Raw genomic sequence first — 15,102 nt, 5'->3', positions numbered from 1 at the left:
ATTACTGGGAGCCTGACTTAAAGTAGCAGGCAAGGGCTGAAATGTATTCAAACGTAACCCCACCTTTCTTACTCAAACCATGGTAAGTTTATCGTGAACATGTACATATCTGAATATTTAACACATTATGATTTTTTTCATTCTTACAAGCCCTAACCCAATATAATGCTGAGGCCACCATAAAGAGCAACATAATTTTTCCCTTACTCACTATACTGTAGTGCATTAATTCTAGCTGCCAGACCACATGTTCTGTTTTGGTGGCCCCTTTCCACAGTTAGACATCTTTCTGGTTTACCAGTCACTTTTATAATGATATATTTGTTTCAAATTAAGACATACCCGGTACCCTGCAGAAGTTAAGACCACAGTTCACAGAAAATGACTTATGAGCATGATAATAATGAGCAGACACACATTATCTATTTTATTGAAAATTCTGACAGATAATCAGTTCTTCTTGAATGCTCATTTATCTAAAACCCCAAACTTTCCAGCTCTTATCACTTATCATATCCCTTTAATTCTTTCTACCTCATCATATCCATTTTATTAATATTTTATCTATTTTCTTTCTAAATCTCCAATTTTCATTTCCACCTGTTTTAACTACCTAAAAAAGCCTTAGTTCATATGATCTAATCTAATAAAAGTAGCTTTCTTTTACAGGACAGTTAAACCAAGAAGCCACTACAGTATTTTTTTTTTCAGTAAACACTTTGAAAGTTGCTCTTGTTTTGCTTTTTTACACTAGGTGAAGATGGCTTTAAAGGTTTAAGGGAGACTTACATGCCAACAACCTGCATGGAAACAAATTAATGATTAAATCAATTAACCAATGGTAAATGAATGTAATACTTAACAAAACTGTTCATACAATACTCAAATCATATTTTCACTCTCATGTCCACCAGATGAAGAGACCTTTTATCAGAGATGACACTAGCCAGTTGAAGTACAGTACAGTACCACTATCATTAACAACACACATAAATAATGTTCTTACTCTTCTTGTTTACTTGGTAACTTAGAACCTTGAACAACCAACAGTGAAAAAAGTTGAAAGTCTAGCAAGCAAAACCAAGCCCCAAACACAAAAAATAATGAGTGGGTTTCAGCCACACAAAACTTCATAAAGTTGTTATTAACATATGCAAAATAGATAAAAAAATATATCATCTGCTTATCAACCTCCTTCTATTTCCTACCAACTGGAGAAATAGATGGCTTGATGTATAATGATGCAGCTACGGACTCAGGTTAAGGTCTCAATTTATTTTTGCTTGAGCCAGGTATGCCACAGCTGGTTTATATTATACAGTACTATACAATACTGTACTGTACATTGTCTTCCCAATGCAAAAAGCTAATTTGATCTTATTATACAAGCACAGTAGGTACAGTATGTAAGAAAGAACTTAAGCCACGCCTAACTAAATCTAAAAGAGTAAGACACCTAAGTAAGGTTAAGTTATACCTGGTTTTGTTCATATTCCTGGCTATATATGGTTACTGAGAACACAGGTGACACATACCCAACTCTCAAGCAAAAATATACTGTGTGCAGGATCCACATCAGTAGCAAAAGCCTTAATTGTAATGGTATCAGTCACAGAAAAGAAATTAAAGCTTCTTCACCAGAGATAAAAAAAATACTGTTTAACCTAACAACTGAACATTTTTGGCAATCTTATTCTACTGTTATTCTCTTGGTATCATTCGCATGGCTATTCATTTTTACACTCTTGCATGCTGTTCCCCACAATGATGCTGGATAACAGTGATCCAGAGCAAACACAGACTCTCCCTTCATTTGTTGACATTCACTCTCTTAATCCTTAACTGAGGTGTTCTACTGTGGAGTTGTCCTCCTTGAAAACTCCAAGATATCCACCTGATTTAATTATTAATCTCAATAAAAGAATATAAACTAAAAGTATCATGAAATAAAATCCATACAGGGAAGAAAAAAATCATATGGGTATTAAATATTTCTATTACATTCCTAACTCAGTTTCTTTATCTTTACATCTGTACACAGACATCATCCATGCATCCCCATAAAATAACAAGCATCAGAGACAGAACATATGAAACCAATCTTAAAAGCCAGCCGGGGTGTTAGTGCACAAAAACAGTTCTACTAAGCTCAGTATTAAGCCTGTATGATTAAATCAGTGGTACAGTCATTTAAAATAAACTACCCTGAAATGAGGTTTTATGTGGTGGGGAAAAACATTAACTCTAAGCCTGATATGATAAAAACCAGTATTACCTTTGTATTAAACTCAAAGTATCCTGAAATGAGGTTTTATCTGGTGAAAAGTAATATACAGTATCATTAAAAAAATCTGGAGAACAAAAATGCAATGATGATGGGGCAGCCAAACACTACTGTAATGGCTATAGCCGTCAAATGTACATACGTTATTCTAAAAAAAGAAAAGAAAAAGCAATATGGATACACATTATACATTAATACCGTGCTATACTATGGTATAGGCTCCAAAGAAATATTACCGGTACAATACCTTCAAAAATTTTACACGTGATTTATTCCAACTAATATATATATTCTGAAACAAAAATGAGCATCACTATAAACTAAAAGAAGATTGTGCTCTCTATAAATGTTAAGAATTGCAGATAGAACATTGGGAAATACAGATAAAAGACGAGGTAATCTCTGAAATTCCACCGCCATACACCTCCACATACAGCGCTCACAACTGTACAATGAATCACGGTATACAGGATGGGAAAAAATGCCTCTTAATATCCACTTATCACTTAATTATTCACTTCCATATCCACTTCTCAATCACTTTTTTTCTCACTGTAGTCCATCACTTGATAAATTTTCTAGCTCTATCAAATATCAATTGCTATCAGGTACACTTTGGTTTGGCAAAAGGAATTTTCACTAAATTTTGTTATGATCTGAAGGCAAATCTATATGTTCCTAACATTTCCTAAGAAGTTATTTTTCAATTGTTTCTAAATATTTCAATAATCACACAATCTGTATATGATAAGTGCATTATGGTACAGTATATAATATTGTACAGCAAAGCTTTGGTAATTTGTTCTAGATTAATCATGTATCTACATTATTTACTTTTCTCATCAATATCATATATACAATAACCCATGGATAAAACATTCATTATACAATTTGGATAACTTCATGAAAAAGTTAGACCAATGTAGTATACATGTAACATGGTTTTAGACTACAGTACTGTATTATCATTATTACTATTTAAGATATAAAACATCTGGTGTCACAGCAGTTTAAGTTGTGGGATGCTGCATTCACCTTAAGAGTTATCTATTTAAAAATGATGAAACCTGAGCAAGCTTTGGCACGCCCCTACTAACAACTTTGTTATTGACTCATGGGACCATCGGTAAACAAAAATGATTTACCTACCAATTCTTTACCCGGTTTGTTATGTTTTCATCGTGTCACATAGTGGTGATGTGCTTCAGTGTTTCTAATGGTCAATATTTGTCTTATATTGTGCTGACTTTTATCAGGAAAACATATAACTAAATCTGCACTCTGTGTAATGAAAAGGTCTTTCCCCACGACCTTGAGTGAGCCTGCCATGATACCAGCCTTGATTAGTCTTATCCCTTTAAGGAGCAGTGTTGTCCTTAGGTATTTTATTCTAGCTGATGCCAGACGATTTTATTCAGCTGAGAGAAACTCCTATCACTCAATGGGTTAACATCCAACAGTAAGCTTGTTTTATCATATCGTTGTTTAATTACATTAATGTTTGATTATGTTAACTATTTGAATATACGTAAATGTTGTATCCTATACAGATACGCACAGTGGGCCACTGGGCCAAGTTTCCCTGTATTTGGGAATGTCTGTGAATGTAATATTCTTTTCATTAATTTCCATTAAGAATTTAAGGAATAAAAAATTCGACTCAGTGTTTCTAGGAAACTAACACCGTGTATCATCCGAGGATTATTGTAAATTTAACTGAATAAAAAGAAGCTAACACATGTGAGACTATGAACTTTTCCATGTCCAACAGTTTATGCTGTATTCAGAGGGTGAAGATTAGAGCCTAAAGTATTTATAGTGAACAGTCCAGATGCAGGTGTTTTTTAGCATGTGGAATATTTCTGCTAATGTGTGCACAAGTGCCATGACCATATTGGTTGAAGACAAATCTGCATTAGTGACACAGTAGTAAAGAAGAAATTACATATTTTGGACATATGTATAAATTGAAAATCCACCGACTAACATTCAGTAAGACCAACATTTTTCTGTGGATAAATATGGCTATCAACTAAGTAAACATAATTATCAAATTATTACAATTACTGTACTTACATACCCACTTTTGTGGATTCACAGGTTACTCTCACACATATACTCACTATCACAACAAGTACAAGAGAGAAAAGGAGCGTTTGCTACACCACTCACTATACCGGAAAGCTTGGCACTTGTCACAGTCTCACCGTACAAAATACTCTGATGACTGCTCGGCTGTGTGACGTTACATCTATGAAAAGTCAGTCTCTCAGAAAGGAATTTGAATTACAGTAAAGTACTTTATATATGAAGTCAGCACAGAGTTACATCAATGTACTTCAAGAGTCTAGCTAGGATTAAAATGAATGACATGTATGCGTGGATGGTGAATGACAAAGAGGATATGCCCCTTCTCACGGTCTTCCCATAAAATGTTAGCCATGTGAAAATGTCATCTCATAAGCTATACTGTCCAAGGCTATTTATATATTTTTACAAACAGGGGTTAAATACATTGTAAGGTATATACATCTTAATTCCTAGCTAGAAAAATGAACTCTCTTTTCTTTTTTCTCTCCTCAACATTTCTCTTTATCATTTTTTTTTACTCTTCAGGCTCTTCCAGGTGAAGTTAAGAAAAGTCATGATTTTCTTGCACTCTATAGTTGAATCTGTCACCAGCTACAAGTGGGAATCAGACTGTGACTGACACAAGTAGTAATATTATTCATTTTTAAAACTTTAAAACCACATTATATTTAAAAGCCATAAAAAAGTTTTTTTATATATACAATTTTACTCGGTTCTGGCATCGGTATATTATTCAATATCAATTCTATGTTTAGCTTGTAAATCAACAAAGGAAAAAATCCTCAGCTACCCACAACTACACTGACATAATCTTAGCTAATCAGATTCTCAGCAAACCAGGTATTAATGAATCTTGTAATATCTTTTGAGTATTTTGTGATATCACACTGAAATCTATTATGTTACTTTAATTTTTCTTCATTTAAAGGATAGGGAATGTACTTACAATTTTACATGAATTAGTATTTAAAGTTTAACAAATCTTTGTTATAACTTCCTAATTGGGCTTCCAGTGTAAGCCATATCCAATTACACAGTAATAAAGGATAAGATACATTATTATCTAGCTACAAGTTTTAGAAACTACGATAAAAATTAAACAATTTCACACTGGGACAGTTAAGTGAATTTTTTACTAAAAATTATCAATTCCCTGTCCAGTAATTGCAGTGTCTCAAACAGTAATTGATTTGTAATTGGTCAGCCTCTGTTGTCTGCATTCACGGGTAAGCGTAATGTGCGAAGTATTAGGTAACTGGAGCACCAGGAGGGTCCTTATTTCTATGCTCACATAAAAACACACCTTAGCAGTTCTACCGAAATTTACATGTGTGATATAATGAACAGTCCCCACCAAAAAATAATATTTGTATCCAACTATCAACATTTTGAAAACTTCTGTGAAAAAAGAAATTTATTAAAAATTCTTCAATTTTATATAACCACTGTAGAAAACCTGACACAGCTGCAGTGATGCATGCTCAACACTCTGTCATTGCCTACATCCTTTCATTCAACTGCATACATCATGCTACTTCGAAAAACCCAATAACTCTGAATTTCTTCTGTTCTCAGTACATTCTTTAGCTCACACTATACATAAGAGCAAAGATATCACAAATGTGTTCTTGCCATCACAGTGCATATTAGGTTTCATCCCTCTTAGTTATTAGTACAGCTGCTCTTCACAAGAAGTGACAATCCTTCAACTCAGGGTAATGTCATCTGCCACTTGATGACAATAACCTACTCTATATAAACCAATGTGTACCCGCTGGAGGGATAAGCTTTCCTCAGATCAGGACATTTGATCCATTGTAGCTCCAACAGCTATATTCTAAAGCTTATAATAAAATACTCTTCCCAGGTTCTATCTTGGGTTTGTAAAACTGTGAAGCTCACATGCACACATCAAACTACCTCAAAATATGCTCATCCATGATAGTGGAGTACACAGCCTTGAGATGCATGTGCAACAAGCTTATACAGTTGCCTCTTCAAGTGCCTAGAAAGTTATATATGAACCCTCAGATAGTATACACTGAAATTTTAATATCAGTATCTTTAAAGACATCAGTAAGGATGTCCCTCACACGGTCCCATACCAGACCATCAAGTCCACATCCAATACGTGGCATTGCAATGGCTGCTACATTGTGTTGTAAGGAATGACGCTTCATGGCTTGTAGAGATGAACGCAGACTTAAATAAGTGGGTTTGTGCCAGTACCTCTCCTGGGAACAAAATAATAGTTTTAGTTCTCATTACACTTAAATACTATAAATAATCAGAACAATGGAAAGCTATTAATGTATATATGAAACTGATCTACCTATCAATCTATCTTTATTTCTATCCATTTGTGTGAGTTGAATAATGAGGTAAAGAACCTCAAAGAAAAGAGATATAATATGGGCAATTGATGGGAAACTTTTGTAGAGCATTTCAGGAAATGGCCATGACAACACATAGAAGCCATCAAACCAAGAGAGATAATTAACATAGGAATATAGTCACCTTAGTAACTAAATAATAAACGTATCTCTGGCCCCGCTTCAGGACGGCAACATCACCTGGCTTCTTGCCTTGTTCTGTCAGCTCCTGTACACCACCAAATTTGGCCTGAAAAAGAAAATGTTATTCAAATTTATTTTATTCAGCTGTCAATAATGAAAACAAAACAGAACACCAAACAATTAAAAGAAATTAATATTTCAATTAATATGAAACTACAGTAACTAAAACAAATAGAAACATGCTTAAAAAAAAAGCTTTAAATTTTGTAGTATGGTGCAGTACATGAACCTCTTAATTTTGCTAAGAGAGAGGGAAATAGAGAAAGTGTGCATGTATGTATGTGTGTGTGTGTGTGTGTGTGTGTGTGTGTGAATGTGTGTGTTTACACACACAAGTACATCTGTGTGTAAGTGTATGTCTGTCACTCATGTTAATATTCACCACAAATACAAGTACCGGTACTTTACAATATGCACCACAACATATAATGCAACATAATTTTTTTATGGCAACAGCCATCTAAAGATATCACTAACCTTAAAAAGGGTAGCAATACCCTTGCTCATACGTATATCTTGTGATATGCTATGGGCAAGCGAGGTTCCATCTGGACATGTAAAAACATCCCCACGTACTTCTGTAATAGCAAATCCTTCACTGCGGACGTGATTTCCTTTGGATTTCTTGATATCTCCATTTGCATCCTGGAAAAAATAAAATAAAATAAATAAATAAATAATAATAATAATATATATATACTGTATATATATATATATATATATATATATATATATATATATATATATATATATATATATATATATATATATATATATATATATATATATATATATATATATATATATATATATATATATATATATATATATATATATATATATATATATATATATATATATATATATATATATATATATATATATGCACTGGGAAGGGGGAAAACTGGGGTGAGGTGGCCTGTGAGATGATTAACCATGCTGCCATTGTTTCATGTAAGGAAACTATAAAAGTTGTGAAAAATCAATACAATTCTCAAATGTGACTTAGAAATAAAGAAAATATAATACAAAACTATAGTATAAGAAAAAAATTAAGAGCATGGGTGTGTATGTTTTATTTGGGGGGGGTGGCAACTCAAAATTCGTTTGAATTGGGTTCACCTTGTGTTTGCTCAATCATTTAACTCTGAAGCACACCATTTATGAGTATATAGATTTTTTGGGGGTTAATAAATCAATCATTTAACTTAAAAACCATTTACAATGAACTTGTTTACAGCAATGGAGTATGTACAGTTCTGCACAGGTACTTACCATATCCAAGCTTCCTTCACTATCCAAATGGGTTAGGTTCCTTGAAAACCATTTGGATATTGAATACTGTATTTGGATAGCAAATAACAAAATAAAGGGGAAAAGAGGGTTAATGAAATGGTTTACAAACAACAACAAAAACAAAATATAATACAATATACTTAACTACTGTACTGTAAATAAAATGCTGTCTACTGTTGGTGCATTACCTTATGTGAGGGTAGTGATGGCTCACCATGGGGCGAGGAGAGGTGCACTGAATAAGGGCCATACCATTTTTCGTATAAGCGAATATCAATTTCAGATAGTGAGAATGAGGTACAGGAACAGAATTCCCGAAAAAAAGAATTTTTGTATAGTGAACATTCGCATAGCGAGGGATACCTATATAGTAAATCCTCACACTAATTCATGCAAGCTCTGTCCCTTGAGGTGGGGTCTCACAAATGCTTTTATCATCAATTAATTTGAAGCAGTAATAATGGAGCAAGATAATATGATCAATTCCTTCAAAATGTAATCACACGGGTGGTTCTTGCTCCAGTTTGTACAGCAAGAAAATAAAAGTGAACACCGTCGTGCAAGTACAGTAAATCCTGGTATAAAGTTGGCCCGCTTAACGTTTCGGTACTACGTCACTAACCTTTAGATACCAAAAATTCGTTTAACGTCCCGACGACTCGATATAACGTCGTTTTTGCATCGTCATGGACTACTTTTTACGACGCATCACCCTCTCTCGACATGCTGCAGTGTCTCAACTCACGGAATGTCACAGCGTCCCCAAGCGACGCCAAGCCAGTCTCTGTTAAGCTTCCACATCATTCGTGTGTACTTAAGTGTTTTTGCTATAAATACTGTACTCTAACCATTCAAAATGGCTTCCAAGCGCCCATCAAGTGCTATTGATGCTAGTGTTGTGAAGAGGCAATGTAAGACCATTAGCCTTGCTACGAAAATGGAGGAGGAACGCCAGTCAGAGTGGGAGGAGGAGGCACCCACTGAGTCTCAGTGACTCACCACCCTCCTCCTCCTCTTCAGCCATCCTCCTCTGCTCCACTGCCCACCACACTCGCTCCACCACCTCCCACCATCAGTGAGTACAATACAAATTGATTTAGTTTTAGTTATATATATATATATATATATATATATATATATATATATATATATATATATATATATATATATATATATATATATATATATATATATATATATATATATATATATATATATATATATAGTCTGCAGTTATGCGGCTTTTGTTTACGCATTTGGTCATTTACGCAGTGCCTTGCCAGAATGAAATGCTTTAATTACGCGGTAAATTTGGTCATTTATGCGGGAAGCGGCGCGGGCAGGGTGCGCACAAGGTCGCCCAGTCATCAAAACATTATGGAGTTCTTCACCCGCCACCCACCACAGCCGGCCCAAGTCAGTGATAGTGAGAATATCAACTTTGAGGGGTTTGACAAAGAGGCCCTGCAAGCCTCTGTGGTGGATAGTGATACAATTGATACAAGTGATACAGGTGAGGGCCAATAATCTGCCCTCTGCCTCGGAACCAACCTCCCATCTTTTCTACTAACGCAAGTGTTAAAAAACCTACTATTATTGATATTTCGCTTAATTATTAATTGTGTGTGCATACCATCATAAAATTAAGATGTTATTTTGACTACAAGGTACGTATTGTGTCGGAAAAAGTGGAGTTTGGGGGTTGGCCCAGTCTCTATTTCAATTAAACCCATATGTTCTGTTATTTCATTTACGTGCTTCTCGTTTTACGCGGGCCTCCACGGGTTCAATTGACCGCATAAATGCAGACTCCAATATATATATATATATATATATATATATATATATATATATATATATATATATATATATATATATATATATATATATATATATATATATATATATATATATATATATATATATATATATATATATATATATATATATATATATATATATATATATATATATATATTATATATATATATATATATATATTGAATTTCTGTATATGTAATGCATTTCATGGGGCAAAGGGAGGCTCAGGAACGTAACTCCCGTATTTTATCTATTTCTTATTTGGAAAATTGATTCGCTTAACATTGTTTCATATAACGTCGCGTTCTCAGGAACGTAACCTCGACGTTAGGTGAGGACTTACTTTAGATGGGAGATGACACAGCACTTATCCTTGGTATTCTTTTAATTAAAGAGAAACGAGAGAAACTGAAGAAGAAACGTTTGTGGACTCATAAGTGGCTGGTGAAGAGGATGACTGAGTGTTTATTATATACTGGTTAGAGTTGAGCTAAAACGACCCACATACCATGAGGCAATAGATCGGACTAAAGAAGAGCGAGCTTAATGAGCTACCTACTGGACTATCATAGCAATACAGTAGTAGGGAGTAGGGTGGTCTCCCAGATTATAAACTTATTATGTATCTTAAAAAAACTGTGAGTGCATTTTATACATAGTAATGTTATTAACCTATGTTTTATATATATGTAAATATTTGATAAAGAAGCTTTATGTCACTTAAATATAGTAATTGCCATATTTTAACCTGAGAATCTTGCTCGAAATCATCAAGACTTGACGATCACAATTGTCCAGTAAAATTGCTCCAAAGCTTGATCGAATTTCTGGAAAATTAATCTAAATAATTTCAGTCCAGGAATTGATCATGAAAGAGTTTGTGTGATTGCTGCTTTATTCTGAGGATTTCCTTTTTTTTCTCTGTGTATACAGAACATAAAAGACTGTAATACAAAAAAGTTACACACATTCCACAACCATTAAAATGCACATCTTATGAGGTACACTTGAGTACAGTATCAGCAATCAGATATGTTCAGTCACAAAGTTTATGTAGAGTTTGGGGAGAATTTCCACAATTTCTTTGATACTAAACAGTTTTCTTTTTAAACTACTGCCGTCAGTACCAATACTTTGTGTGTGTTTTGAGACATCTTATGAGCAGTAAAACCGGTCAATGAGGACAAATGTTCCCATTACCAGATCTTACTGGCTGAAGCCAGCAGTACAGTAGTCACGATAATTAGAGAAATCTAAATTCATATTCTTCCTACCCCTTTTATCAAATTTTGCTGTCAAATATGAATAAGTTGTGGTCAAGAACCAGCTGCTGTAGCATTTATTTACCCAAATTCTAACATTAGAAATCCTACATACAGTATAATGTTCAGTTCCCACTCTGAAAGAAAAAAAAAAGTTTGGCAACAGGAAAAGCATCCGACTGTTAAACTTCCTTCAAGTTTTCCTGATGGCAACCAAGACACCAAACTCCACCATCAGATAATCAGGGCTAACCCATGCAAGTGTGGGAAATAGCCATAAAGTGTTGATAATGTTGATGACCCTTTTCACCTCAAGCATTTTCTCCACCCACTTTTCAGCAATAAAGATCCCACCTGACTCAGAATGACTATTTATCCAAAGGAATCTGTACCTGTCAATCCTACCAGTATTCAACCTTACTACTCATCTGTTTCATCTAGTTTCTTTCATACAACCTTTCTACAACTCAATGTCTCAATAACCTCACCTGATCTTCCCCACATTGTACCAACTCTGCTTCCCATTGTGTAGGCGATTTATATATAACAGGTGTACTTAGAATGTTCAGTTGTCCTGTCATATTTAGCTATCATGTTTGGAGATGGACACTGACTACTGAAAATCCAAGTGCAGTAGAATCCCAGTTATTCGGTACCCAGGCAAATGGTAGATTCAACCAACTGGGATTCAACTAACTGGCACCAAAATGAAATAATAATTCTCACTACTAAAATAAAAATTCCTCCAAAATCAGCTAAAATCGTAAGTTTGAATATTGTTCTTAATAAGGATGAGCTGCCATATTTATTGCTATGATAAACAGTAAAATTGATGCATAGCACATCATAAAATGCAATAACACATATTTAATGTACAAATATTTTGCTCCTTCCACACTCAAACCACCTTCTGGGCGAGGCGACACAGTTCAGGTAGTCAATCAGCTGACTCACAGACATGTGGCTGCCGCACTGGCTGTGTGACTGCCATGACGGCACATCAGGAGAGAGTGCAGCCACACAGTTATAGCCCAGTAACCCACTGCCTCAACACACATTCACGTCCCACGGAGATGACAAGTTGAAGAAGTTATAGCCAAGGCCTTGGCTATAACTGCCTCCACACACGTTCACTTCTCACACATATAGTACACCAATGCTCTTCATATTTCTTATTTTATAGTTTTATATTATATTTCCTTTATTTCCAATCCACATCCTTCATATAGTGGAGAAAGTGCTAATGAAGTCTGTTTTTCTGAGACAAGAATTTGCGAGGTCAGACTGTAGCACTGTGCATTGTAGGATATATTGGGGGATCCTCAGAGTATGTTTCAAATAACTGGAAAAACTCTATATCCAGCACCTCTCAATTCCCGTAAGTGCTGGATAACTGGGATTCTACTGTACTTGCATGCCAGTGAACCTGATACCATAGCAACAGCAGTCCAATGGCCTCAAGGTGACCCACCAAAACCAATTTCTGGGATGCCCTTCCACATGCAACATGACACTAAAACTGTCCGCAGTATTATGCACTTAATGATAATGCAGCCTCTCAGGGTGCTGACCCTGATTTCAGGCTCCTGTACAGTACTGTCAAGCAGAAGTGGCAGCTTGTAAAATGTTTTTCATGTAAGACTTCCAGGTGCCCTCTTAGCTGGTAAGGCAGGGTCACAATTCCTATAAGTTAATTAATATTACCTGCCTACCAATAAGTACAGTAATCTGTAATGTGTTGTCAAGGTATATTTTACACTTTACATAATTTATAATAAATGTTAGTTGCTTGGACTATAGAAGTTAGTTGGTGGATGTGTGATGAGAAAGAGAATGGTGTAAGTAAAAAAAAAAAAAATACCACTAATATTAAAAAGCAAAATACTTACACAGTTTTCAGTAATCTCCTCAGTCATTTTTCTTTTTGGAGTCACCAGGTATTTGTCCATTTCCACATCCACAAACTTGACCTGAAAACAATTTTATTATACTAATCAGTGTCACTTATTCATCTCCTTGGTTTTATATACAGTAATTCTATTAAAATCAAATGAACAAATGTAATACTGTACTATGAACTATTTTACTTTTAATGTACTGATTATAATAATAGTCTCATGAAAACAAAAACTAGAAGGCAAATAAACCAAATGAATACAGTACTGTACAGAATTGACACCCAAATAACACACACCCCCCCAATCTATTATTATAATCTTCTGGGTATTGATTGGATTTGTAAAGTAAAGGCTAGTGTATGGGGAAATAATACCATGTTACATATATTCAACTAATAAGTCACCTTCCTTCACTTAAGTCTTCATGGACCAGTACAGCTATTTATATACTGTACAGCATATACAGCACACACTTAATGTGAATACTGTACTGTATATACTCACTATCCATGAGCTAAGCAGGCAGTAAATACACAAGAAATAAATAAAAAGTCCAGTTAAACTAATTTCATCTTACATTCCAGAACATAAATTACGTTATATACTGTACCCGGTGTGTTCATTTCAATATTTCTAACGAGACTTCTAGTGGCACCTCGAGTCTTAATTGAGTTGGGTTAATCTGGTTTACCTCATGTTTCATAAATTATTTAAGATGTAGCTTTACTTTACAGGTCAGTCAACATCACCAATAGATAACAGGACATCTTTACTTATATATACTGTAGTATATATGTAAGGCTGTGGATATTTGTCCCTTTTGTCAGTTAGGTAGTTTTTTTTTTAGATTAACGTGACAGATATCCACAGAATATATTGGTATTGTTTTAGTTTCAGTCATCTGGGGAATCTTAGGGGGTCTGGGGGGGGTGCATTGGTTACATATAGTTCCTGGGTTCTGTGTCTAAGTTAGGTTAGGTTACATTGGGTTAGGTTAGGTTACATTAATTTGGATACTTAAATACAGGGATGACCGAAACTAAAAATTTTCCCATATATTTAATAATATTCTAAGTTATTAAATTCAAATTCTCACTTCTGTTCTGAAAAAATCTACACCAGTGTTCTTGGGGAAAATTTTAGTACAATATCTTTTATTATATTATTTAATACTGAATAAATATTTAAAAACAACTATATTAACAATAATTAATTAATGATAATATCCCTAATCTACGAAACATACTAATTCTTAACAGTATTTCAAAACAAATTAAGACTTACAATATCCAGTTACTAAATAATAATCTCAATTTTGGTAGTGTACTGAAAAGCTAGTTTCAATCACAATGGCTCACATAATTTGAATAATGTTAGAGGGGAGGGAGAGAGGTTATTAATATGACTTGGTGTTACTGGGCATGGCTGCAGTGGTTCCTCTTGTTATTGAAGAGCGGCGGCGAAACCCCAGGCTCTCATGTTTCATGTATTTTAAGTCTTTCCTTTCTTCAACATCTCCAACTCCTATGGTAGTCATATAGATAAGTACCTATTCTACTTCATGGGTGATAAAAGGTTGCTTTAAAGCATTGAACTTACGGGGAAAATTCAAGCTGAATTTAAGAGACACGCCGTCCTCATTTGTTTACATCCTTCAGCTGTGATGATGAGTGCCGTTCAAGCTGCACCAAATATTGCTGCTTTTGGCATGACACAATATATAGTAATATAAATATGTTAAAGTGGTAATAAAACTCCACATAATAACCATGAAAAGCTTTATATAACATTTATATATATATATTTGAACATGATTATGATTGCATTCTTGTAATTACAGTAATACAATATGGGCAGGATTATGGTCAGTAAAG

At 34.4% G+C, this 15,102-nt stretch overlaps 1 protein-coding gene across 1 annotated transcript; it reads right to left on the bottom strand.

The window, feature by feature from the left end:
* Nucleotides 1-414: 414 nt before the first annotated feature.
* On the bottom strand, nt 415-14,902 carry LOC121866061 (ADP-ribose glycohydrolase OARD1-like). Its single transcript, XM_042365657.1, has 5 exons — nt 14,828-14,902; nt 13,220-13,300; nt 7,429-7,596; nt 6,893-6,997; nt 415-6,609 (listed from the first exon to the last, which is right to left on the bottom strand). The coding sequence occupies exons 2-5, from the start codon at nt 13,277-13,279 to the stop codon at nt 6,403-6,405; spliced, it is 540 nt and encodes a 179-aa protein (XP_042221591.1). The 5' UTR covers nt 13,280-13,300; nt 14,828-14,902; the 3' UTR covers nt 415-6,402.
* Nucleotides 14,903-15,102: the final 200 nt, after the last annotated feature.

Source organism: Homarus americanus, unplaced genomic scaffold (assembly GCF_018991925.1).
Source record: "Homarus americanus isolate GMGI-L3 unplaced genomic scaffold, GMGI_Hamer_2.0 scaffold4854, whole genome shotgun sequence".
NCBI classification, from domain to species: Eukaryota; Metazoa; Arthropoda; class Malacostraca; order Decapoda; family Nephropidae; genus Homarus; species Homarus americanus.
Note: the sequence above shows the minus strand (reverse complement) of the source record. Positions and strands in the feature narration are given on the sequence as shown.